The sequence below is a fragment of the Solea senegalensis genome, linkage group LG18 (genome assembly GCF_019176455.1).
Source record: "Solea senegalensis isolate Sse05_10M linkage group LG18, IFAPA_SoseM_1, whole genome shotgun sequence".
Classification (NCBI taxonomy): domain Eukaryota; kingdom Metazoa; phylum Chordata; class Actinopteri; order Pleuronectiformes; family Soleidae; genus Solea; species Solea senegalensis.
This window is the reverse complement of record NC_058041.1, coordinates 106,229-133,405: the sequence shown is the minus strand read 5'-3', so window position 1 is coordinate 133,405 and position 27,177 is coordinate 106,229. Positions and strand designations below refer to the sequence as shown.

At 42.2% G+C, this 27,177-nt stretch overlaps 1 protein-coding gene across 1 annotated transcript; it reads right to left on the bottom strand.

Moving 5' to 3' along the window:
* Positions 1–1,084: 1,084 nt before the first annotated feature.
* Positions 1,085–26,586, bottom strand: LOC122759512 (protein shisa-6-like). The gene is made up of 7 exons (XM_044014436.1): positions 26,562–26,586; positions 25,953–25,991; positions 13,777–13,839; positions 12,823–12,843; positions 8,594–8,746; positions 5,301–5,404; positions 1,085–4,272 (listed from the first exon to the last, which is right to left on the bottom strand). Exons 1-7 carry the CDS (start codon positions 26,584–26,586, stop codon positions 3,364–3,366), a joined length of 1,314 nt encoding a protein of 437 aa, XP_043870371.1. The 3' UTR covers positions 1,085–3,363.
* Positions 26,587–27,177: the final 591 nt, after the last annotated feature.

Genomic DNA, 27,177 nt, shown 5'->3' with positions numbered 1-27,177 from the left:
GAGTGTGATATCAGACTGTTGTTTGCCGTGAGAATCTTCCTTCACACTCACAGACTTCCATGAATTTAAAGCAGGTCTGATTAATCTGCACTGACCGTCACTAAAGTCCAACATAATCTGTCAGATGCCAAAGTGAAGCTAACGTTAGCGGCGCACACATGGATGAAAACTGTCTGATCAAGTGTCGAAGCGTCAATTTTATCAGGCTTCGTCCACACGACTGTGGTTTTATTTGAAGACGGCATCTCAGGTTTGTATCACGTGACCTTTCAGGAGCTTTTTGTTTACAATTGATATTCCAGCTGTAGCTGATAAAAACTAATCAGAAATCAGAAATCAGTGCTGGTTAAAATGTCACTGTTTTCAAAGATTTCAGTTTCTGTCTGTCCAGACTCCAAACTCAGCCCCAGAGTTTTCAAATGAAAACAAAAACGTGGACGACAGACTGAATAAAATATGTAGATTTAGACTCAAGCTCTAAAAACGAACTGTGTCTCCTCTTATGCAGCAAACCTCTGCTGCTCGTCCGAGTAAAACAAGGAGTCTCATTTAGAGGTGAAATGTGTAAGAAATGTCCAGACATAAAATTACCATAATTTGCACAGATCAGATTAAAGAACTGTAATACTGGCTTCAATTCTAGCAAATTCATTAGAGACATTTCCAACTATATCATCCTTGTCTTTATTATTGCCGTCCACATCTTTGGTTTAAACTGACTCTAGGCATGTGACTACACGTATACATGCAGGAGTAACCATGAATTCCATTATCCAGGTATGTTAGTCTGACTAAGACTTGTTTGATTTTAGTTTTGATCGTTTACATGGCATTAGGAAAACCAAATGATTGTCTTTTAACATGGATGTAAACACCAATCACATTTTTCTAGAGAACATATTCTACTTTTAACTTTACTCGACTACTACTTATACCCAGTATACCATACATTACTCAAGTTTCATGTAAATAAACCTGTAAGCCTAAAACACACATGCAAAATCTAGTACAACAAAATCACCACATTTCAATCATTATGTTAAGAAACACACAACACAGTCGTCTCCGGAGCGACGCTCATGAATGTTTTAGAAAAATATGGATGTTTTTATTTGACCCTAGTTTGACAAGAAGTATAATTTCCATCTCCATGATCTTGGACTCGTCAATGGAACACAGTCTACATCCAAATATGAACAGCGGTATATTTTTCTGTTTTCAACAACACATTCATTCACATTTTTCCTTCTACAAACAGTTTTTTTTTGTTGTTTTTTTTGCAAAGACACACAATAATAGTATTAATTGATCCTGTCAAATACTTGGTTAAGTGGATTTTTCTATGCTGAACTCACGAAACAGTGATGATTTTATAGATGTGTTTTTTTTCTTAAATATCTTTTTAAAAGAATCTATTGAAAACAGACAGGTCTAATACAAAGTCCATCCAGTACGGACTTGTCCAGACTAACTGCTTCTAAAATAGCTTATTTACAATCGTCTACTGGAAGCAAAAAATAACCCACCATTGCTTTAGGAACTAAACAAGCTTGTCGTCACTATTCAAACTGAACAGAACAGAATATACATATACATATATATATATATATATATTTTTTTTTTATTGATTGTGCTTTGTAACCCACAAAACGTCGTTAGAAATGGAAAAATCTGTCAGAGGCACCAAACACAAGTGCCGACAACATCCATGTATCGCTCTCTCTCATGAAGATTCTCTACAGCTATGAGCAGGACAGGGTGTAGCAAATGGTCGGCTGTCGTTAGATTCATTTATTTATATATTTATAAAGTTATTACAGGCCCATCCTACTGTTTTAACCATTCAAAGCCCTTTGAGATTTGCCTGAAAAAACGAGTTGTTGGACAAAAACAGGTGGGGGAATCTCACGTTTTTTTTTCTGTTTTCATAATAAAGAAAACAACACACAGAATGAGGCTCTAATCTGTGGATAATAAGTGTCATCTGGAGGGTGGATTAAACCTTTCTCCAGTGTTCCTTGTTTCACTGTTTTACAGTCTACTGTGATCTGTGTAGTTTGATGACACAAAAATTGAAATAAATCATCACTACATTGTGTTTTAAAACCATGAACAATGTAGTGTACCAACTAATAGTCAAAGAGCAAAAGACAAAGAAAGCTTGTAGGTCTGTAAGAGGGTGTTTATAAAGGACTGTGTTCCTTTGTTTAATGCACATGAAAACAGTTTTGCCCCATTCATTTCCTATGGTGGACATTTTTGACCGCAAACACAACAGGTGTGACTATTATTAAGTAAATCGGTCAATGTGGTGACTAGCAATTAATATGAAGGATCTTGAAGCAAAAAGATGGGAAAAGACAATTTATGAATCAGAAATGTTAAAATCACACTGGAAGAAGGTTTATTGTAGGCAAGTTAGCTGGATAATCGCAGTCCTCCCCATCAACATCAGGGCTGTCACTTTTTGTCCAAAATGTGTGTATTCGTTCAAACTTGGGAGGGAAAGTTCAAACGTTAAGAATCCAAATAATTTTAAAATATACAGCCTAGCAGCACACCAGACCGTCTCATCAGAAAAAATAAGACAGTGACTTAGCGTGAAAATGGAGGACGTAAGCTAAACCATCCGACACAGAAGCCTAAAAAAAGAATCTGCAGACTCATCTCTTAGCTTAGCTGTTAGCTCTACCTGAGTGAGGCAGTGTAGTAGTTTGCGTGGCCACTAGAAAGAGCACCTATGAAGGAATAGTGTGTCACATAATGTTGGTTCAAACTTTGAAGCAAAAATTGAAAATCAAACCTAAAAAGAGTTGAAAATATACAGCCTAGAAGCACACCAGAACGTGTCGTGTAAATACCGTGAGATCCACTTTTAAACGCCTTTTTTTTTGGACCTCAGGAAAAAAAAGGCTGTGATGTTTTCTTATTTTAAGCGTGGAAACAGCAAATTAACTGCAGACTCAAGTGTTAGCTCAGCTGTTAGTAGCAGAGAAGGCATCAAATAAATGATGAACCTCATGTGACAAAATGGTAATGGAATACCGTATCATGGAATATTAGCTCAGGAAAAAGTGACAGCCCTATATTATTATTCACACCCTTCTCTATCTTGAGTTTCTAGCTGGGCAGGTGTATGCAGTGTACAGTGACGATTGTTTTTCCGGTCTCTCACAGTCAGCTAGTAGATGTTCTTGATCCTGGAACCTCTGACGTTGCAGGAACTTCAGTCAAAGGAAAGTGGAACCACCACTGTACCCACTCCACTATGAGAATGCACACCAGTGTAATCCATGTTACCTTCCATGGACACAGCACAGCAGTACTTCCTGCCCGGTGTGGCAGCGTTCAGTCTGGCTGCCGTTACACAGTCACCTCTGTCTTGCTGCCTGTGCGATAGTGCTGTGGCTGCTGCTGTGGCTGCTGCTGTTGCTGCTGCTGTTGCTGCTGCTGTTGCTGCTGCTGGTGGTGCTGTGGGATGTAGTGGAGCTGTTCCACAGTGTGAGTCCGTCTGGAGGCAAACGCCTGCCTCTTATTTGTTGTGTGGTTCATAGCTAAAGTGTTGGAGTGGGCGGCACCACCCACTCCCTGTGCCCCACCACCGCCACCTCCACCACCACCCACAACGCCGCCGCCACCACCACCATTGTTAGAGGCACTGGGATGGGAGTGCATTTTGGTCATCTTGTACCGATCCATGACAGGCGTGGTGGGTATGAACACATCTGTGTGCGAGATGGCACGTGACATGGACTTGTCACTTCCCCGAAACCCTCCAGACATACTCCCGACCATGCCGCGCTTCAGAGACATCATAAACTTGTCAGGGGAGAGCAAGGGATCCTGGGAAAAGAGGCGATCTTGTGAGTACAGGCGATCTTGGGTGTAGAGGCGATCTTGAGAGTAATGGCGGTCTTTAGGGTAGAGGTGATCCTGGGACAGGAGGCGGTCCTTTGAGTACATGCGGTCCTTTGTGTATAAGCGGTCTTGGGAGGTGTGGCGGTCCTGTGGGAGGAGCCGCTCCTGTGATCGCAGACGCTCCGCTGACAGGAGCTGTTCGTCAGAGAGGATCCTGCCTCCGTATGGGGACATACCATTCGACGACATGCTGTAATCCTGTTGCGGGGCTGTCTGCGGAGACAGGACACGGTCCTGGGACATGGCCCGCTGGACGCGGCGGGGCCTCTGCCTCTGCTGAGACTGCTGTTGTGAAGATTGCGATGGGGGAGGGGCCTGCGGGGGCTGGCTCTGGAGCTGCTGCTGTTCCCGGTGCTGTTGAGCAGAAGATGAATGAGGTGAGTTTATTCTCAAGCTGAGGAGTAAAACGCTCGGCCGCCCACCGCTGCAGAACCAAGAGGGAGAACAGCTACAGCCTGAAACAAGTTAAAATACGGAGGCTCGGAGGTTGCACTAAAAGTTTGCCTCATAAGCTGTTTTCAGACATGCAGTCCAGAGGACATCTGGACGAGACATGGGCCGATCAATTATAGTCCTTCCATTGTGTACTGCTTTATCCTCCTCATGAGGGCCAATCCCAGTTGAAAATTGGGCGAAAAGTGCAGTCACAGTCCAGGCCCAACATAAAGAGACGGTAGTGTCCAATTAACCTCTACATGTTTTTGGACGTGGACGGAGAAAACCCACCCGTGTGCACACATGCAAACTCCACACAGAAAGGCCTGGGATGTGAACCAGCAACCTTCTTGCTGTGAGGCAACAGTGCTAGCCACACGCGCCACTGTGTGCTGTGAAACATGATATTATTGAGATAATTGAGTCTTGGATTGTGAATGGGTGGAGCCTTCTTCCCGCAATCATTCTGTTGTGTCCTGAAAGCTGATACTAGTTCTCACCAGTAGGTGGCACTGTTTGACTGTTGTCTTATTGCTACAGAAACTACAGAAAACAGGAATTTGTGTAACGACATGATGGCAGTGTTCGTTAGCTATATCCTAAAATATTAAAAACGTTATTTGGAAGATGCAGGCTCCCCCTTTGGCACGTCAACATAAATCACTAGTACGAGGTGACCTTGACAGAATTTTCTTTCACGTAATACATAATCACCATTTTCAGGGTGATCCCAAAAATTTCCCGCAATCAACTTATCGCAATTCGCCATAAAATTGTTCCACCTCTAGTCCGGACGTTCTTTTGTGGATAATTGCATTCTCAAGGACAGCCCTTCAGGACAATGTCGAGAACACGTCCAGACTCGATTGCATGTCTGAAGCAGCTACAGATGCAAGTAGAACAAAACAATGTGACCTTAATTGGGACGTCGGCACACTTGTACCCACCTGGTCTTGAGTAATTTTGAGTACGTGCAAGGGAAGTGTTCCTCTCGCCGCAAGGTCGGGCAGGTGGCGCTTGCGCGTGTAGTACTCGTCGACATCTTTATCCGCTGCAGAGGACAAGAGAATTGAGGGGGAAAAAAGAAACGAGAAAGACGTGAGGAAGAGGAAACATGGGCAGAATAGAGTGGGACTGGACAACAGTTTCACACAATGCAAAGGGTGGCGCTGCTGTCTCTGACCCTTCTGTGTTTCACCTTTCCAAGCTCGTGGAGGGGAATAGAAAACAGAGAGTGACAAAGGATCACAGTCAGACCGTATTACATGCTCAGCACACAACATCCACACATCCAGGACTCATCTGGGATTCCACAGGCAGTGCTGGCTGTGGGGGGCGGGGGGGCGGGGGCAAACTTTTCCAAAGGTCATACGTGGACGTCTATAAAATAACACGGGTACAGGTGTGAGCGGGGAAGCACACAGGCACGTTGTACCGCACACACATGCTGGAAAAGCTGATGGCATTAGTGCACAAACACATGGTTACATGGAGGATTTACACGTGTACTCAGGTGTCCTTGAATCACTGTTTTTGTGGTCACTTGTGTGTACAAACAGCTACGTCATGCAGCCGGAAGCAGGTTGGAGAGACACAAGGACACATTTGCAAAAGGACAAGTGTAGCATCGACTTCATGCCACACGACGCAGACCCATGCACGAAGACTTTGTGTGTGTTCACAACCACATACAGTACAGTAACAATGTACAGTAAGAATGCAGTAAAATGGACACACACATATATATATATATGTACATACTATATGGACAAAAGTATCTGGTCACACCTGTTAAGTGTTGAATTCAGGTGTTTCAATCAGTCTTTTGGACAATCTTGACTCTTCAACATACCGAGACATTTTGGACAATGCTATGCTTCCAACTTTTTTTGCAACCTCTTTTGAGGAAGGTCCTTTTCTATTCCAACATTATTGTGTCCCAGTGGACATAGCAAGGACTATAAAGACATGGTTTGACAAGTGTGGAAGAACTTGAGAAGCTCAACCCCATCGAGCACCTTTGGGATGAACTGGAACTGAAGATTGTGAGCCAGGCCTTCTCGCCCAATGTCGGTGCCTGACGCTCGACAGAATGAATGGACACAAATTACAAACAGAAACACAGTCTTCCAACAAGAGCGGAAGCTGTTATACAGTAGCTGCAACGGGGGATGTGTATTTTAAGACATCGTTACTGTCCCTGCTGGCAGTCACCTAAATACTTAGCCATTAGTTGTGTTGAGCATTGATTAGGTCAGGCGCTGATGTTGCAGGAGAAGGTCTGCAAGAACTTCTTCCTCACCAAACTGGTCAAACCATGTCTTTATAGTCCTTGCTTTGTCCTGTTCTTGGTATGTCTTGGTATGCTGAAGCGTTAGGATTGTCCTTCACTGGAAATCAGGGGCCTCGACAACAAGCTTCTTGATTCTCTTCTCAACACCATCGTCCTAAGTTACAAGTTAAACAGTCACTTTTTCTTTGACGGAGGGAACCTAACCACCTTATTAAGATTTCGGAGGTGACTCTGATTCCAGGCCTGTGTTTTTCAATAATGGCGACAGTGGCGTCCGCGCCACCTGTCAAGATTACATTCTGCCAAAATCCTCTTCAGCGGCAGCTCTCTGCAAATCGATTCATTACAAGAGATAATAAAAACAAGATGTTCCTTTCTCGGGCATAATAGTCTTCAAGATCCGGGCAGGCCGTAGAAAAACTCATCAGCCACATTAGCATAGAGTGAATGAGTAACTCCTCATGTGCACTGTCCTGCGCCGCAGTTGGCTAAACACTTTTTTTTTGACACTAATTTGCATTAATGAGCAGTTGCATTCTTCTCTTTTATGATCCCCACAATGAAAAGTGCTGCTCTGTCTTTCCTTCCAGCACAATCCGACATGATCTATCAGCAAACAGACACCAGTTGAGCAACAACGAAACGACGCCGATGACACCGGAGCCTCGCGGCAACACAATAATACGCTTTGGAAGCAGAAAGAGAAGTTTGTTGAAAGGCTGAAGGACGACGCCTGCGGATGTTTTTCAACTCAACGCTTCTGAAAAGCTTGTTATCTTTTTTAAAAATGGAATTCATTTGCTTTTGTTTTAAAGCCTAATCTATTGTTATGTTAATTTTCTGAAAGTCTTCTTCTTTCTTCAAACACAGAACAACTGAAGACCGGCACATCCCATAAACCTGTCCTGCCTCGGGAGTGCGAGCCAGTGTGGAGCAAGTGTAATGTACTTATATACACTCCAAGAGCAAAAGTGGCTGCAGCCTTTAGGTGAGAGGGTGAGAGGGTGAGAGGGTGAGGGAATATCAGTGACTCAGAGTTCCTTGAGAAGACAAAACTGGAATTATGAAGAACCAGAGATAGTGTTTTGATTGAATGCCCTGCCCATCAACATGGTGTTTACTCAATGGGAACTAAAAGGCTGCATGATGCTCAACAAACCAATATAACGTGTATCACCATGGTTCTCAGACTGTGGTGCGTGTAACACCAGCGGTACGTGAGCTTCCTCTGGTGGTACTAAAAAATCAGAAATACTGTTTCTACTGTAGTGTGTGTAGAACTAACCCTAAACTTTAATCCTGGAACAACCACTCGCTCCATCTTAATCTAATCTCACTGCACCAGTGTGGGAAGTATATGTGAGGAAGAGGAGGATGATGAGAGAACAAATCTGCCTCCTGTGACATTTTACTGAGCGAGATCAATATTTTGGTATGAAACGTTTGAGAACCTCTGCACTATCTTGTTTTACATGTGGTTTATATTGCAGTAATCTTGCTAGAACGGTAGAGAGTGTCGTCGAGAGAGCGTAGAGAGCGATTCCAACAATAATGAATAAAAAAAGGCGAGAAGATGAGCGTCAACCCTTGAACTAAATAAGCTACATAGCATTATTTATCTCATTATGGCATTCATTCATTCAAAAAATCTTCTTTCCTCTCGTTTCTTTATCCAATCAGGAGCCATGAGGTTAGGCCACGCCCCCTCAACAAAACCGTGTTGATGAGGTGACTTAGTGAGAAGGAAGGGGAATGCTAACAGCAGCCAAACGTTAAGTTAATCCTTAAAGGAATCATAAATAGATAGAATTATTTTGTTATTATTTCAAGTTCTGACATGTGTCCCACGATGACGATACTTATTAATATTTTATTCTTTTAAACCATGCAGCAGGGCATCAGCGCATGGAGCCTACTCTTGCATTAGTGCAGTGAACGTTGACCTACTGAGTTTCTTCAGGGATGAGAATCGGCTGAGGTCGGCCGTGACGGCCGCCTCGTAGGAGGGCGGCAGGTGCGACAGGCTCTGGAAGGAGCGCGAGAAAGACAGGTCGTAGGGCTCCGTCTGTGATGTCAGGATGCCGCTTATCCGATTGTTTTCTGGAGACACATACATACATATACAGACACAGAAAAATAGAAATGGGCAGGTTGGCTTCTCCTGTGTCACCCCAAAACCCCTCCCCGTGTCACAAAGACAACGCCTTCATGGACGACCACCTGCTGAGGTAGAGAAGTTCTGCAGGCTGGAGTTTCAGACGTACAGATATATGTCCCGGAGGCAGACAGAAATGATGACAATCCCGTCTGTATGAAACCACGATCCATGGATGAATTCATTCAATTTTAGCCTGCGGGAAAATTGTAAATAATTGATTGTTGTTTCTGAGGACATGTCTGGGCTAATGTCTCTGGGACTTTGGGCTTGTTGCACAAATCAACATGAACATAAGTTTTCGTCGTCGTACTGGATAACGCTGCCTGGAAATGGACCTGGCTTTAAAATATTCAATCTAAATGATTCAAATGTATTCATTTAATTAAAAAGCAAACTGTAAAGAAAAGGTTTTATAGAATTAGAAAGTAATTCACAGTAATAACTGAACAAAGAAAACTCTATGACTAGAACAGCTGTCGCCTCCTTTAAGAAGCCGTTAAAGTTCAGCCGCGGTCGACCTTTAAAGTTTCAGAGTTTACAGACCTTTAAAGTTTGAAAACAACGTCGAGATAAATACATTATTTCTTTAAAGTGTTTTCAAAGTGCAGCCACAGTTTGGAAGAATAAAACTCACAACTATGGCGTTGCACACACGCACACGCACGCACACGCGAGACACTTTCACTTCACAGACAAGCTAACATGAAGTTTCTGATGTGCTAGCATTAGCTCAACATTAGCTCAGCTCATGTCCAATAAAATGTGAATGAAACGAAGAAAACAAAGTTTTTGTTTCCTTTTTACTTTACGAATATTTGACCATTGTGGCTAACGAGTCTGAGAATAGAGCAAACTAGCCCCATACTAGCTCACGCTATTAGCTTAAAGTCAGTGAATGTGTTGGTTTACTTGACATTCTCCATTGTTGTGGATTACGTCGTCGTCCCAAAGACAAAGAGGAATGTTAGACGTCCTTTTGTATTTGTCCTCATGTCAGTGTACAGCACTGTGTTGTTTTTAAAGTTGAATTGACCTGATGTTTCAGTAGGTTTTCTGCCTCAGAGATGAACTTTGACACCTGAACCTCCAACCTGCAGTGATGAGGGGAGTTTAGACGGTCATCAGGCACGCGGTGGGTGAGTGTTGATTCAGTGTGGGACAGACATGACAACGAACGTGAGGAAACATCGGTCCACGAGAAGGAAAAGGCAAAAAAAGGACAAAGCACCAAACAACAGTCGTGTTCTGAAGGAGTGACCCCACTGGTGAGTGTGTGTGTGTGTGTGTGTGTGTGTGTGTGGACTGGCCTTTGTTGATGTGGTACGATATGATGCCAGAGAGACACACGGGGTAGTGACTGGCCCAAAGCCGTCCTTTATTCTGTCTCTCTATTCTCTGTCCCTTTATCTTTCTCACACACACACACGTCCACAAACAGCCAAAGTCTGTCCCGCTCACCGCCGTCCCTGTCGCTCTGTCAGTCTTATCTGTCCGACCATGCTGCCACCCACTTTCCCCCAGCTACTTTATTCTTCCCTGTCACTTCACTGTTCCCTTTTCGTCCACGTTCTCTCTCGCTCTTTTTTTTTCTCCCCCGTGAGCGGTGAGTCTGTCACGCGGTGGAGTGTGGATGTGACTTCCAAGACCAAGACTTCAATGGACGGATACAAACGGCTTTGGTAACCGCTGCAGGACAGGGAGGACGACGAGGAAGATGTAGATAAAAGACTCTGAAGAAAAGTCCAACTAAACTTCATTTGAATTCGTCAAAGTCCGGACAAACACACCCAGATATCGTGAGTGAACCCAAACTGTCGTAGACGCTTTGATTTGGTGAGAAGACGCTGGTACAGAGAAGAAGACGGGAAAGAGCAAAATAAACATGGGGAAATCCAGACTGAGGTTATTCTCTGTCAGGTTAAAGAATCAGATATTTCAGAGTTCGTGGGTCGTTGAAAGACTTGGATTGGCTCTTAGGGCCTCGGAGGCTCCAGTGGCGCAATCGGTCAGCGCGCGGTACTTATAAGACAGTAACCAGCAGCAGAAATGCAGAGGTTGTAGTAGTTTATGGGAGACCTGGGACAGACCGAGGGCTGGGGTGTCCCTGAGCAAGATACCCAACCACCATTGCCACCATCACTAATAGGTGTCTGAGCAAATAAGACAAGTCTAACAATAAAAACGCCCCTAAAGTCCCGCCCAACAGACTTTGCTCTTCCGATAATCGTGAGTGTCTTCTAATTTTAGTCTGATTTGAATTGATTATCTGGCCAAATGATCCTGTAGTGTGAGGGATTAACAGATTAACACGCGATTGTCGGGACGCATCCGAGTCTTCCTGCTTTCAAATTCTAAGTGATATCGTCTAGTCTGTGTTTTCTCTAGATTCAAATGTTGAGAATCTGTCGTCTCCCAAAGTCAGATTGGAAATTCCTCGAATGTGGGGCGGGTTCATCGTCTCGGACACATTTCATTTAGTGAATCCATTTGACGCTAATCCTTGTGTCCTGTAGACTCTATTCACCCCGAAACGCGACATTTTCTGTAAATATAAAAATGTTTTAAAAAACTTTTCCACTACAGTTCCAGCACAACTCCTGTCATTTTGTTTTCCATGACTTCATAGTTCTTCCTCACCGTGGGCGGGGCCTGTGTGTTTCTACCTGACTTGTAAAGCAGTTGTTTTGGCTGTAACTGAATCATTAGAATCGGTTTGATTAAAAAGAATTGTTGAGTACTTCCTGCGCGACAAGAGCACGTCTGAGTCCGTCTGACGCAGTCACTGAGCCGAAATACCACTGAACGTGAGTGAATGTTGGGGATTAACACGTTTTTCGGGGATTTTTAAGTCTTTTTAACTGATCTACAGTTGGACAGTGTTGGCTTTGATTCTTGTGTCGGATGTCGCACTCATTTTAGTATCGACTCAGCTCGCTTGGATCCTTGTAGGTAACAGGTACTGTCACTGATGGAAAAGCAAAAAATCACGTAGAGTCGAGCTGGAACTGTGTAGTGGAAAAGCGCCATTAGTGACTGAAACACACGGGGGTGTGGGTGGGTGTGTGGGGCGGAGCCAGGTGGCAGCAGGGGGTTGTGGTAGCTGCAGGGAGGAACGATCGTCTGCTGCTCTGCATCGATACAGGAGGGAGACGCAGAGTAAAACCACACAGACCTGCTTCAGAGAGTCTTTGCAACACTGAGAAACTGCTGAATTGTTATTTATTTATCTATCACGTTAAAATACCAAAAGCTCTGTGTGTGTTTGCTTCATTTAAATGTTTAATCGAGTTTCTTTTCTCTCCACTGTCAGAAACCTTTTCTCTCGTTCTCTCGTTTCTTTTGTTTTTTATTAAATTACTGATGAATAACAACAGAAACGAGTCGCCACCGCAGCTTTAATGATTACTTTCTTGTTTTAAAAGCTTATTTATTATAAACAATTTGTTTTTCAAAGATTTCTTTTTTTTTTTATCAAATTTTAGTATAACACACATATTTGTACATACTTTATACTTATAAAAAGGTCAGACATGTACAGTATGACTTACTCTATTTTCATGACAGCGTATTTTTATAATTTGAGATTTTTTTTGTAGAAAACTGTGGATTATTTACAGATAAAGCTCATACAACATGAGGGAATTAAAAAAAAAATCTACTTTTTATTGACCTAATCTCTAATCTCTAATCTGTGAGTCTGTAAACATTCATATTTAAATGTTAGGTTAAACATTTTGATGCTTTATTTTAATGTTTAATGTCATTTTAGGAGATTGTGACGTATTCATACAGAGATTTTGATGTTTTTCAGTGATTTGTCGATTAACGATCACATGAATGAACTTTCAGCCGTTCATTTTTGTTTAAAAAGTTTCAAAACAATGTGTGCAAATGCTACTTGACTCAGGTCTGAAAACACAAACAAACGGAGGTTAGTTGATGTTGTGCGTGAACACAAACATGTGCTGATGGATGGAAATCAAACATGTATGAATGAACGTATGAATGAATGACTTACCACGTCTCAATGATCGGTGAGCTACCGAACCCAAGTCAAAACAAACAAACAAATATTTCAGAAACATGTTGATGATGAGGGAGAAAAAAACACAAGAGTGCTACATTTTCTGCATCAATAAAATGAAACAAACAAATAAATAAAAAATTAAATCAAAACAGGTTTTACTTCCAGACAGGGGGCGCTGCAGGCACCAGTGTCCACAGCAATGACACATTTGTGATCAAACATTTTCGACACATTTAACCAAATATTAATGTAAATACATCATATTGTAATGCAGTGGCCTTGTTCTCTGTGTCCTTATCCAGCTTTTATTTTGGTAAATCAAAACATTCTGAAAAAATACTTCATGTCTTCTACTATTTTTAGCCCCATTTAAATAAACTGAGATAACATTTGGGCAATTATCTACATACAAGAGGCTGTGAGAACACAAGGGTTCAAACACCCATAATATGTTTGATGCATACATCATATTTTAATGCAGTGGCATTAAATTATGCCCCCCCCCCCAATTTGAAGCTGGAACATCAAAGCGTCTACGACGACGTGTCGTTCAAATGGATTTTTCCATGTTTGGAAAGGGTTAGCCTCTTGTGACGAGTTAAAGTTAGAGTTTGGAGGCGATGCCGAAGTTCTAGGGCACTTCCTGTTTCGTGACTAAATTTGCAATAACGTCGAGGGTTGCCTTGAGAGGCTTCCTGATGAGTTAAGGCCCTGGTTACGGTTAACTTTTTTGTTTATCTCGGCCTATAACATCTTCCCACCAAGTTTCGGGAAATTCGGTGGAACTCAATGTATGCGGATGTTATACGGCACCCCCTGCGGTTATTCACTATATTTTTACTTCTCCCCCTAGTGGCTCTTCAAAGCTTTACAAAAACGTCACTTTCAAGAATGATCCACATTCAATTGTAATTGCAATAAGCTCCTCCCACTGCTGCATCTTACCATTCTTAGGTGTGCGTGTGGGGCTACCTAGAGCCACATGGTTATAGTTGTGCTGATGGGTACCTGCAATGACAAAAGCAGTGAAACAGCTGTTCAGTGGAAACAGAGGAGTGATGTCGTGTTAGTGTTCGAGCGAGCGACGACAATTAAACGGATAATTCACTCACTCATAAAAAGAAAAACAAATAAATGTGTGGCCACATTTTGATTTACACTCTTCATATCGTTGAGTCGTGATCATCGCGGAGTCGAGTCTAATTCAATTAGAGTAATTTAACGGGGTGAAATATGCCTTTAATTGTCCTCACATTATGAGAATGGACATAAAAAAGATGAGAGGGTGTGTGTGTGTGTGTGTGTGTGTGTGTGTGTGTGTGTTCTCCTGAGAAAACATGGTGACATCAGAGAGAGAAGACACAAAAAGTCAGAGGCGGCAATTTAAACATGGAGAGAAAAGAAAGGAAAGGAAAGAAAACAGTATTTTTCCTGGAGAAAGAGTCTCAGTGAACGATAACATCAGGGAAAAAATCTCTTAAATGTAAGAAAACCTCTTTACTGTACGTATAAATACATGTATACATATAAAGCCTGCAAATAAAACACATTGCATTTACACACACAGATATATTTCCCCAAATAATACAAGAAGTCGCAGTTTTCAAATCGCATCAACAACACATAAGCAGTAAGACTAACGCGATAGGTTATCTTAAGTCAGACTCACGCCATAGTTCAGCTTTAGTCAGACTCACGCCATAGTTCAGCTTTAGTCAGACTAACACTAACACAAATCCTACTTTTTTCTCCTCGACTGATGTTTATCTAAATTTCCTCCCCATGGAGATGAGGTGAATCTCATTCATTATGGAGGTCACGACCTGTCATGTTTTTAATTTATAAAACAATTAAGTTTGCATAAATGATGTCTTTTCCTCACTGCAGCTAATTAATAATGCCTGAAAATGATAAAACTTATTATAAAGAGCTCATCCTTGTCGTCGTTGTACGTCTGGTAAAATAAAACCTAAAGTTTCACCTCTGAATTTCGAAGAAGGTCAAGGTATTTCATAGATTTAACTTTAGTTTTCTGACACAGTTTCCACTTTTATCAGCACTTCATCTGTGAAACACTGTAAAAATATAAACCTGGGCACTTTAATTTCCTAATATGAAAATGTTATGTGTGTTTAAGACACTTTATGTCCCTGAAACTTTGAATATACTGTAAATTGTTAGTCTCCAAAAGTCACTCTGGACATTAACCAAAATGTTTCTTGTCAAATATTTAATCAACATTCACATAAAATTGATTTTCCAGACATTTTCAACAGAAAATCTTACACAATTAGTAAACGTGTAGGATAGAGAAACTGCTTATTGTCATTGAAAGTAGATTCTTTTTTGAAACTGAGGTCTGATCTTTAACAATTTCCTCTCAGCGTCAGATCTGTTGGGTCCAGGGAGGCGCGCCTAGTCAAGTGTCACGCCAAGGAGGCACGGACCACTTTTAGCTCATTAGGAGCGTGGACAGCCAATGTTCAGTGATCCAGCTGTAATCTGGGGACCAATTAATCGCATTCAAGGCGGCGTGCGTCACCGGCACAACCACCAGCCTCCAACCTCTCAGAGCCGTGGGGACGCTTATCGGCTCAGAACACAGCACTGCAACATCACGGCCCTTTGCGTGGTCCAACTTTGTGAGCTGACGGTGCAAAAAATAACCCTCCACACATGTTGTGTTTCTCTGGAGCAACAACAGAAAAGTGTTCATCAAAGCAGAAGACGGAATATAACTGAATAGAATGTGGATTATTTATGATTGACATGCTCTGAAGACCGTTATCTGTCAATATGCTGATGACGCAGCCGTGTGTTTCTCAGACATTTTTTTCTGATCAGTGGAATGTAGAGGCAGATTTTCCTCACGGTAAATTTCTCTTTGTCTTTCACTGATCTCCAAGGAAGACTTGTCTCAGCACAACCAGCAGCCTGCAACCTTCTGGATCCATGAGGATCCTTATCAGCTCAGACCTCCTCACTGCACCGCCACCCGCCTTTATGAGCTGACGGTGCCAATATAACCCTCCACAAAACATTTTTACCACCAGGCAAAACCAGAGAAGTCACCACTCTTCTCCTCTACATCAGTTATCACCTCAAGTCTCTTTAAGTCAGAGGTCTTAAACTCACGGCCAGCGGTCCATATGCAGCCCTTTGCTTGATTTCATGTGGCCCGCTACTTAGATGTTTGGTTTTTGAGATTTATACAGTAGATTCATTTTGCTTCATAAATATGTTTGTGGTAGAAATGTAGAGAGAGAAAGTTTGTACAAAATAGGATAAGGTTCCCAAAAATACAAAGCTAAAATAATGTAGTAAATTATAAATAAAGTAAAAGTAGCTGGTGCTAGTGTTGAGGAAGCTGAATGAGAATAATAATAAGATATGATATGGAATTATTTATCGTTTATTGTTTAAAAAAACAAAAACAGCCTTTATTTTGAAATGATGTATGACATCATCGCAAATGTTGTTATGGCTATATCATGATGGAATATGGGGATATATATAACGTGAAGCTAATATCACCCACTCCTACTGAAGTCTGTGATTTACATTCTGAAGATTTTTGCGTTACAAGTCGATGTTTTTCCGTCAATAAGCCGATGACGCAGCCGCGTGTTTCTGTCAGACTTAGTGGTTGAATCAGTGAAACCTAAAGACGGCTGTTAGACACTTTCCTCCGCATACAGTAACCTCAGCACAAGCAGCCATGAGGTTCCTTATCAGCTCAGACCACCTCACTGCACCATCACTCTTCTCTATGAGCTGACGGTGCAAATACAACACCAGAGAAGTTTGTCAAAGATGCAGGGAGCTCGCAGTGAACGACGGAACCACCGCTCTCCATTAGTTATTTCCTTAACTCCTTAAGTTTGTGATTGACATGCACTGAAGGTTGTCAGGTTAAAAAGGAACTCTTATCTCAATCGCTAAGTTGTTGATGTTTTGCCGTCACTACACCGATGACGCAGCTGCGCAGAGGCACCTTTTACGACTAAATTCCCCTCGTCTCCAAAGAAGACATGTCCCCGGCACAACCAGCAGCCAGAGCGGCTTATCGTCTCAGGCCACACCGCTGCAAACATCACCCTGAGCTGACAGTGCAAATATAACCATTCACGTTCATGTTACCATGGAGCAGCGCCAGAAAAGTGTTTATCAATGAGTGGAGAGGCGCTCGCAGCCGAGGATGTGACCTCCATTTCGTTCATTTAGACACACACTCTCCCGCCAATTAGTCACCGACTTCCTCTCTTCAGAAGAGATGCAATACCAGCGCTGCCGTCTCATCGTACAGAGGAGTCGACCGTTGATTGTTGTGATTGACACGCTCTGCTGATTGTCGGGTTAAACAGGGTCCCTGATCTAAATTGCTAAATAGATGTTTTTCCATCGATATGCTGATGACGCGGCCGTGTGTTTCTCTCAGATGGCGACATCAAAACACATATCTGTGATCAGCGGAACGCAGATGCAGCGATTAGATTAGATGCTTCTCATCTGGACACAGTCGCCCCTCACGTCCACGAGACGAGATTAGTCACATTTAATTTCCCGTTGCTTTTAACTGCTGTCCAGAGGAGACCTCCTCTGCGGGTTCTGCGTAATAGCAGTCAGATGGAAAACAAGTGACTCAGTGATCTGACATTTGGTGTTTGGCATTTTCTTTCACTTCACACTTGGAAACATCACGTCCACATATAGCGTGCAGGGGAGTCGTGAGAGAGGGAGAGGACGCACGCTGAGCCGACCACTGAACACCTCGCTCCCCCAACGCGCCAAAGTTAAGTAAGCATTTACAGAATCGACCGCAGTCACGCGCTTGGCAGCAGCCGCAGCGTGGACACCATCAGAGAATTGATTTTTGTAAAGAATTTGCATTCTACAGCTGCGTCACGGTGTCCTGTCAGCGGGGTTTGTGTGCGTCGTCTGTTGGATCGTAGACGAGTTGAATGGAGCGCTGCCAAACCCTGATCCGAGTGAGCGAATGAAAGCGCAGGGAAACAAACAACTGCACGATCTTCAGGAGTTAGCCTCCTGACGTTGCACCAAGGCTTCGGGAAACATAGAGAAAACTCGAGAAAAAGGTTTTTACTTGCTAAAAGTTGGGCGAGGCAACATATTATTTTCATTATTGATCTATAATTCCATCATATTTTCTTTCTTACTGCCTCGCCGTCTCTAGGTGCCGCCACAGGGGATATCAGTAATCTACGCTGGATGTCCGCAACCGTCTCATTTTTCTGGGCTTGGGGACACTGGACGTGTCCAATTAAGCCAATAAATGAGGAGCGATGGGGATATGGTACCTTATAATTCCATAATAATCTTTCTGGGAACGTTAACTTTTAATTGTGGGAATGTTCCCTGAAGGTTCCTCGTTGTGTGGTTGATAAGGAAAGTCAGAACGTTCCCCCAACGTTACTTTGTCCCAACCTTCTTACAACCGTTATAGAACGTTCCTCTAATATTACTGGCTGTTCTCTACTAAACTGCTGCATAAGAATCTTAGAATCTTATCTTAACTTAACTTAACATCACAAATCCAGCATTGGTAAGAAGAGCCAAAGCTGAAAAGCCCAAACCTAAGAACTGCTATCAGAGATGAGAGTTTCCTTGAAATATCCATCCACATATGAAATATCCATCCATGCTTATCTAGTGGGAGGGGCTTCAGATAATTGTCTGATGCATCATTTAAAGTCATAATTATGCATAAAATCCAGAGACCAACTGTGGGAGCCAGAAAGCAGTGGGTGATATCGTGGGGTTTCTCCCCCGTGGCGTTGTTGTTAAATGTTACGACAGAAACTTAATATTAAATTGCTAAAACACCTTTTTCCAGTTTTGAGAAAAACATTTCTCCAAGTTAACTTTAATACCCTTAAATCTCAAGGTACGATGCCTAACTGGAGCGCCGATGCTGAGACTCACAAGTTTGGATTAAAGAAGTCAAATCCTGCAGCAGAATATTTTTAGGTGTAAAGAAAAAGCAGCATAAATAGAACGAACTGTAAATAGATATGGTTGAAATTGTGTTGGACGGACAAACACAAAAACCTGACAATAAAGTCAGACAGGCACAACTTAATGGAAACCCTTAAGGCTTGGTATCTCTCAACAGCACACAGGAGGGGGGAGTAGAGGGGGAGTCGAGTGTGAGTGGGGGGGCGGGTGGCTGAAATACAGCGAGTGCTGGATAACTGAGACTGGAAGCAGATAAGAGTGAGAGAGGAGGTAGAGCATGAAAAGTGGAATGTCGGACACTGGGATGAAAAAAAGTAAACGTGGTCGAGTGCTAAAGCTTCACTTGTTCACCCTGTGATTCCACAACGTCCTGCACCACAGCTATTCTACCTCATTTCTAACGGTTTAAAAACAGATTCTAACCAGTTTAAACCCAATGACAGCGAGTTGACCGAGAATCTGATGTTGTGTACTTTTAGTTTAGAACCATCGTGATTCTCAGTGCAAAACATCACACACACACAACAGCTATTAACTTCCACGTCTGTTCATATTCTGACGTCGTTTCTGTGAGAATTTCCACCCTGAAATCATTTGATTAAATGCCAAGTGTGTGGTCCCTAGTCTCGATTGGATCGTCCAATCCGCTTTCGGTTGCAAAATCCTTTGCATCAGATAGGTGCAGCTCACTGCTCCAAGGATGGGTTAAATGCAGAGGTCAATTCTGGTGTATGTGCAAAAAGAACTATTTCTAATTCTGTTTCTGTTTGTTCTGTACATTTTTAAGTAAACGTAGAATATCCATTGGCAATAGGAATGTATACTTACTGGCCTACTTTGTGGGTTCACCCAGGTTCTGGAATACTGGGTATACATGTTCATTTTAGTGTGAAAGAGTCTTTAGAGATCCATCCTCATCCTCAACTCTTCACCACATCCTCCAGCTACTGGAGAAATGAAAACATCACCATGTGTCTTTTCAAAGCTCTCTGTCCCACTGACCACAACCAACACAAGTAAAGAAAGTGGAGGAAAAACCACCTTGGGCTTGACATTTATCAGCTGACAAAGAGTGTTCACATTTAATCGCTAAATGTTAACCACCATAATGGCCCCACTTCAGTGGGGTTCGTGGTGGACAAAGCTTTAGGCCCCTGGATAGAAGAAGCTCCCACCTCCTCATTGATCGAGCAGGAGGATTAACTCTGACCCAGTTCAGCGCTGGTGCTGATAATGCTCCGGTTATATTTATAGCACTTCCAGCAGCACTCGCCTCGTTCTTAAGTAAGTGTCGGACTCAAGCTCGTAACGCTGACTTTCTCACGATGAGAGATCTTTTAAGTTAAAGTGTCACATGAATAATAAATGGCTGCTGTCAGTGGGTGATGTGATTTGCAGCCTCTAGTGAGAAAAGCTTGTGTATCTGCGACTTGTTCAGACATCAAAGAACTGGGCAATTAGCATTATTAGCATTATTAATGGGTGTTTGCCTCCCACTGATGGAGAGCTTGAGTCTACTCAATCATTTTATGTCATACAATGTGACTTTTGCTCACCCAAATCTAAACAGTTGATTTGAGTCCAATTGAACATTTGTACCAAATTCTGTATGATTCTTTCAAGGCGTTTCACAAGTTTGACCAACGGAATCTAATCAGTTCATGTTTCAGTCCAAGTGAATGTTTGGAGATCACTGAGATCTTGACCTTTGGTCAAACTAATGAGTTAATGAGTCCAAAATGAAAAATTGTGCCAAATCTGAAAAGATTCTCTCTCTCCAAATCTAGACCAGTGGTTCCCAATCCTGGTCTTTAGATGTTTACCTGTTCCAACACACCTGATTCAAATGAATGGGTCTTTATGAGGCTCTTGCAGCACTTGATGATGAGCTGACCATTTGAATCAGGTGTGTTGGAGCAGGGAAACCAGGACCAGGATTGGGAAACACTGGTCAAGACGATTCAGTCAAGATGCAGAACCACACACTTGGCGTTTAATCGGTTTCAGGTAAGAGATTCCAGGGACTTGGGATCTTTGGAGTATAAACAGACTGTTGGTGGTGTCAGTTAATAGCTGAGAAATGCAATAAAACTGTGGATGAAGTCTTGGCTGAGAACACGGAAACAACTTGTCTGGTTAGTTATGGTTCTAAACAAAAGTATGCAACATCCATTTCCCGGTCAACTCGCTCTCTCTGGTTGATTGATTGTGGGGTTCTGCTCACGCCCCCAATCCCTGTTTAATCATGAATATCAAACACGTTTAATACCCATGATTTAAAATGGGGAAGACTCTGATGACGCTAAAATAGTGTCTGTTAATCTCACACATGACAGGATAGTTTGGCCAGTTCAAGTCAACCTTAAAATTGGAAGACACCGAAGACTGGCGGAAGGGTCAGATTGGGATTGAAATCTGGACAAACATCCTCTAGTGTGGGTTGAGATTAAAACCCTCGTAAATCAGGCGCCAGCCGTCGGCGGTGATGTCGGTGAACATTTGTCCTAAATGTGGAAGGATTTCCTCGAAGCGTTCTTGAGATATCATGATCACAACAACAGTACGGTCATCGGATATATTAAACATTCATGACTTACAAGTAATAATAGAGTTTAAATGTAGTCATTCCAATAAAGCTAATTTGAATTTAAAGCACAGCTCTGGGGATAAGTTTGACAAGCACCATTAGTTAGTTTGTGTTAAACAGAGGTTTGAAATTAAATAACACCACAGCAAACACGGAGATCTGAATCCAAGTCTTCAATCTTTTTAAAACATTAAAGATAATCAAGGAATGACTCAGCGTTCACCTCGGGCCATGTGTAGAAGGGTGATTTGAAGAACTACTCAAATGACCCTGTGTGAATCTTTTCAATATTATTCAAATGAGATTGCTTTTGTTTGCCAAAAACCGTACAAAAATAGCATAAAAACACGATTTAAAGTCTGTGTTCTTTCCATGTCCATTTCTCCCGGTGTCATCGGGTCAGATCTGTTGCTAGGAGACGGAGCAGAGTAGTGACTCTAGTTTTACATTCCGTCAACTTTTCATCCAACATAATTCCCCCCAAAATTGTAAAATTGTCCAAAGAGAATAGGACTTGACACACGTCCTCGACCGCCGCTGTAACGTGATGATTAGTTGTTGCTCCAAGCAGGTTCTAATTCTCCAGTTGGCTCCAGTGAACCCGGCGTAGAGGAAGAGGCCATAACATGAAGATGTAATTAAAAAAGCACCAGACTAAATCAAAGCGACGGCTATTGTGGCTCGATACCGGAATATCTGTACTACGTGATCCCAAACGTTTCTGTTCCACGATTGATTCTCATATTCAAAGATCAATATCTAATCTCATTAGTTTGTGGTTAAGTTTGCTGTGAACAGAGTAACTACATTACACTTGACGCCGGGCTTTTGTCTCAATCACACCTCCACAACTACTTCCTCCTTCCGTCTGTCACACGGTGAAATACGAGCCCATAAAGGCATGAGCCACCGCAGTGTTGACGCTGATGACGGTCGACCGCAGGCGCGGTCATGTGTGGATCCTTTACAGAGCAGCAGCAATGATTAGAATGTGTGTGTGTGTGTGTGTGTGTGTGTGGGAGGACGGCGAGGTACTACGGCAACACCACAAACCTCGTTACGCGTCTGAGATTCAATCATAATATGGAATGTGATATGGTTACACAGCGGCGGGAGGCCGAGCTCGTGGAAACATTTCAGAAGTAGAAGTGATGCGATGGGATTAAAGGTTCAACACTGAGAAATGTGGGCAAACGTCAGGAGACACAGATAATTCTGTAGTAGTAGATCACGAAGGTCATGTGTGTAGATGTGAGTCCATTCATAGATGAAACCCCAGACAAGTGGGCTAATCCCTAACCAGCTCCTATAATTGCATGTTGTTCCCTTCTCTTAATTTCCTGCCAATCACAGGACGACACAGACGTCAGTAAACGTGATACATATCATATTAATATTTTCTTTCCCGTTTCCTGTCATTACATGTCCAGAGAACTGTGCAGTGACCCTGACTGGATTTCCCCGGGAATCCCATTTTCCCAAGATTAAACCCTTGTTACTATGGCAACTACTTGGATTCCTTCTCGTCTAACGGACCGTGAGGTTCACGCGAGTCACCACCACACAGACGAGATGCAAGGTACAGTACGCCAAATGACTGTTTCTATAAAAACTGTATAAAAGGAATCCCTGCTCTAAACAGAATTGGCATTTTAGGTTTCTTAACTGTTGGGTACATGAAGTTTGGTTCAGTTTACTGTAGAATCACAGAATAAGATCAACAAGACATGTTAGATGATTCTATATGTTGGTCACATGGAGTATAAAGACAAAGGATTCATTAGCCACATTAAACAAAATGGCTGCCGGTGAAGCTATCAAAGACACGCCAACTAATAACTGAAAAACCAATGAATGCACTTTGAATGGCTCGAGATTAACTGCTGCACTAAAATCCTCCAATACCATCACGCAATCATAAAAGTTCATTAATGAGGTAAAGACGGCAAAGTTCTCATGTTCTCCCAAAGTGCAATAAAAAAACCCAACTCCAGTCCAGACGTTGCCGGTAAGCACCGCTCTTTATCTCATAACTCGCAATCACCCCCAGGACACCAAAGGCCAAGTGGTTACACGACATGTCATCGCCTCGCCCGGCTTTCCAAACGTGCCATTAGCGTCTCCACTGGGAGAAGGAAGGGCACGAGGTGGAGATGGACTTCATATCCAGCTCATTTTGAAAAGTGATAGACAGTGAACACACCGCGGACCAAAGTGACCCTGTGAGTTAAAAGGCAATAAGAGATCCATTTTATTGAAGGAGTGCTTCATGATGTTCCTACAGAGTTTGTCTGATTTCACCGAGCCAAGGAGACTCGAGGGGTTTAAAGGTAATAATCTTCCCTGAAAGTCAGAAAATGGAACAGTATGACATTTTCATCCCATGTCACATTGTAGGAATAAAACTCTAATAAAGACCAAAAGAGGGGAACAGAAGAAGAAGAAGAAGAAGAAGAAGAAGAAGAAGTCATTTCTCAACAGTAGATTGACATACAAACCGACTCCATTTGCAGGCTGTTGAAAAGCAGACTTCCTTTTGAGAGGAGGGCGAGGAAGAGGTAGAGGAGTAAGAGGAGGGTCCGTATATCGTAAGCGAGGATAAGCACAGATTTTCTGATGTCTTCTTAAAATAAAAGAAGTAACATCATCAAAACTGCCTTTATCCGTGCCTTTATAGACCAGCCCTCCTCTCCACTGAGACGAGACACAGTCGCAGACCACGCACACCAAAGAGGTCGCGACGTTAATGTCAGTAAAGTGTACGAACACATCGCAGGAGCTCCAGTGGAACACATTTTCAAAAAGGGCAGGAATAAGAGCAGAGGAGTGAAATGGGATCACAACACAACGAGAAAATGTCAATGTGGGCAAAGCTGCAACAAACACAAAGAAAGTCTGGTTTTGTGACTTTCTGTCCAAATTCACGTCTTATTGTAATAACAATTCTTATTATTTTGAACAAGAATTAGCCGGAAACTAGTGCAAATAATCTCTTTATCGTGTTTTGTTGTAGACCAGCCCACACGACAACACCATTGAATTAAACAGAAGCAGGGGTGTAACAGTTTCTGCGTTAGCCTTACATGACATTTGGTTCACTTTACTATGGCTCTACATATTTTAGTATGTGGGGAACAGATTTGTAAAGAATTCTGGGTAATTATAGAGCTAAATAATTCAATAATTATTTATAATATAATATTACAATCTAGAAAATATCTTAGCATCTCCTTTAAACTCTTTCCATTGGCCTTTGACACTTTTTAAGTAGTTGACATCATTATATTTGAATTATTTTGGTTTTATTGCCCATGATTTCCATCTTTTAACTTACAGAACCAGAGGTGAAGTTCAAATACAGTATTTTCTTAAAGAAAATAACATTTTGCACAATAACAAAGTCTTCGGACCTGTTAATATGATTCTTATTAAAATACATCTACGGTCCTGGCTGTCACAAATACTCATTTTTAGATTAGTCACACTTGCAGAAAATGATCGAACTGAAAGCTACATAAACTTTGAATTAAATAATAATTTTTTGACAATTCATCTGAGAAGCTAATTGTATAATTATAATTAGTTGTATGTTAAAGTGTTTTTTCTTTGTGACTGAACATAAGACAGCACGTGATTTAAATGACTCCATTATTAAGCTAGTCTTGCTGACTCATGCTACTAACTTGCTAAGCTAGGTCTCCAGCTGCATGACCATGAGACTGAACCTGGTGGTTTCATGTTGATAATTGAAGAAGCCTCGGTAGCTTCTGTAGACTAAGCTAGGCTAGCTGTTAAATTTACATTGTGCTGTGACATCTGTTAATTAACATGACAAAGATAACATTAGCAAATAGTTCAAGGCTACTGAGCTACGGCTAAAATGACTTCTAATCTCACATGTACTGTAAGTGAGATTATTGTGACTGAAGTCAAGCTTTAGTTTACCATTCACTTATTCATTTAAAGCTTGATTTAGTATTGTTACCAAGTGACAACATAAGGTTTTTTACTGCGTGTGTGTATTACCTTGTTTTAATGAGCGGACGCACAAAACAGAACAATCAACAGTGGAGCAATCCTTCTTTTTGCTAATTGCATTGTTTTGAATTTCAATTAAATTTGAATTTGAAAATGATTCAGTGTTGAGCGCTGAGCTGAACCTGCTCCCACATTTACAATAAAGCGTGACTTGAACAAGTATATCACATTTATATACAAGTATATAAGCACAATATATTAAGCTAATCTAAATGGAAGGCATTTCTGTACCGTTACACCCCTGACTTTAGCGACGCACAAACATGTGTTCATCACATTGACAGGAAAGCTGCAGTAAGTTAAGTGTGGAGGGAGTAAAAATACACAGGTTAGATATACAGAGATCAACATGAACATGAACGCACCGCACTACACTTAACACTGCAGGTATAAGCTGCCTCCAAACACTCACTGTGTCACAACACGACCGCCACTAACTGCTCTTATTACAGGAAAACACAGACCCACAGAAGTGTTTGGAGGCAGCTTTGACCCGTGAACAAAGAACAGCCATCCCTACCATGGTGACTCTGGGAGCGGACGGGCCAATGTTTTTCTCCTGGAAAAACAGAACCCAGTTGTTATTGATTACATCGTGCTACTTCTGTGGTTATAGAACAGGAAAAATACAATCACATTGACAATAAAAAAAGAAAAACACTTTTGTAAGACCCAACTATGTTCCCGTTCAATTTACGCAGCAATCTAACCATTGATGATGACACAGAAATGTGGAAAATCTCTTATAATGAACAAAACTGATATCTCTGTCAAAACTCATCAGAACAGAATCAGACAATCTACCGTCAGACTATGGATTACGTGGTACGGATTTGGCCGCAACTCCCATTCAACAAGTTCAGATGTGAATCAGGATCAGGATGAATTTCCTCATGCTTATGTAAGATAGCAATAACTATACGCAGGTAACGTTCTATACAGATCCACAAAGTTCTTCTGGATCAAAATCTAAAAAGTCTGTGTAAAGAAAGGTGTTTTCAAAGCCTCGTGATTTTTCATGAATATAAACGCCACAGATCAGAAGATAAAAGCATGTCCCACATGTTAGCGATATAACCGCTACATATATGACACATCCTGGAAACGACAACCATTTCAGTCGACTGACCGTGCCGCACTTTATCATCCATCATTTTTTCGCCATGACACGCGGCGTCATACAACCTGCTCCGCCTCTGTCCCTCACACACACACACACACAGACACACACACGCACACGCACACACGCACACGTACTGTATGTAAGTAAAATGCCACCAAGTGTAGGTGAAGACAGGAGAATGAATTTGAAGATGATGAGAGGAGAGAGAGGGATAATGGGGGAGAAGGGAGGAGGCGGAGAAAGTCACTGTTATTCCCCGCACTCCGACACCACAGGACTCCAGCCATGCGGCACTTTGATCCATCACTATTGATTTACCATCAGCCTCAGTGCCGCCGCCGCCGCCGCCGCCGCAGCCGCCTCCCACACAGCGACACACACGCACAGCGAGGCGAGGCGTTCCGAGCAGTATCTGCACCGGCTTTGACCTTAAACACAGACCTTTCATAGTTCAGAGTCCATTAATACACCAGAGTTGTTGCTGTTGATACATGAACTCAGTGTCAGCGGGAGATTACATGAAAATCCAAGCCATGAGAGAAAGAGAGAGAAAAAACACACCCAGCAAAATCCAGAAATGAAGATGTGAAAACACGAGGAACATCAGCTCCAGCAGAGAGAG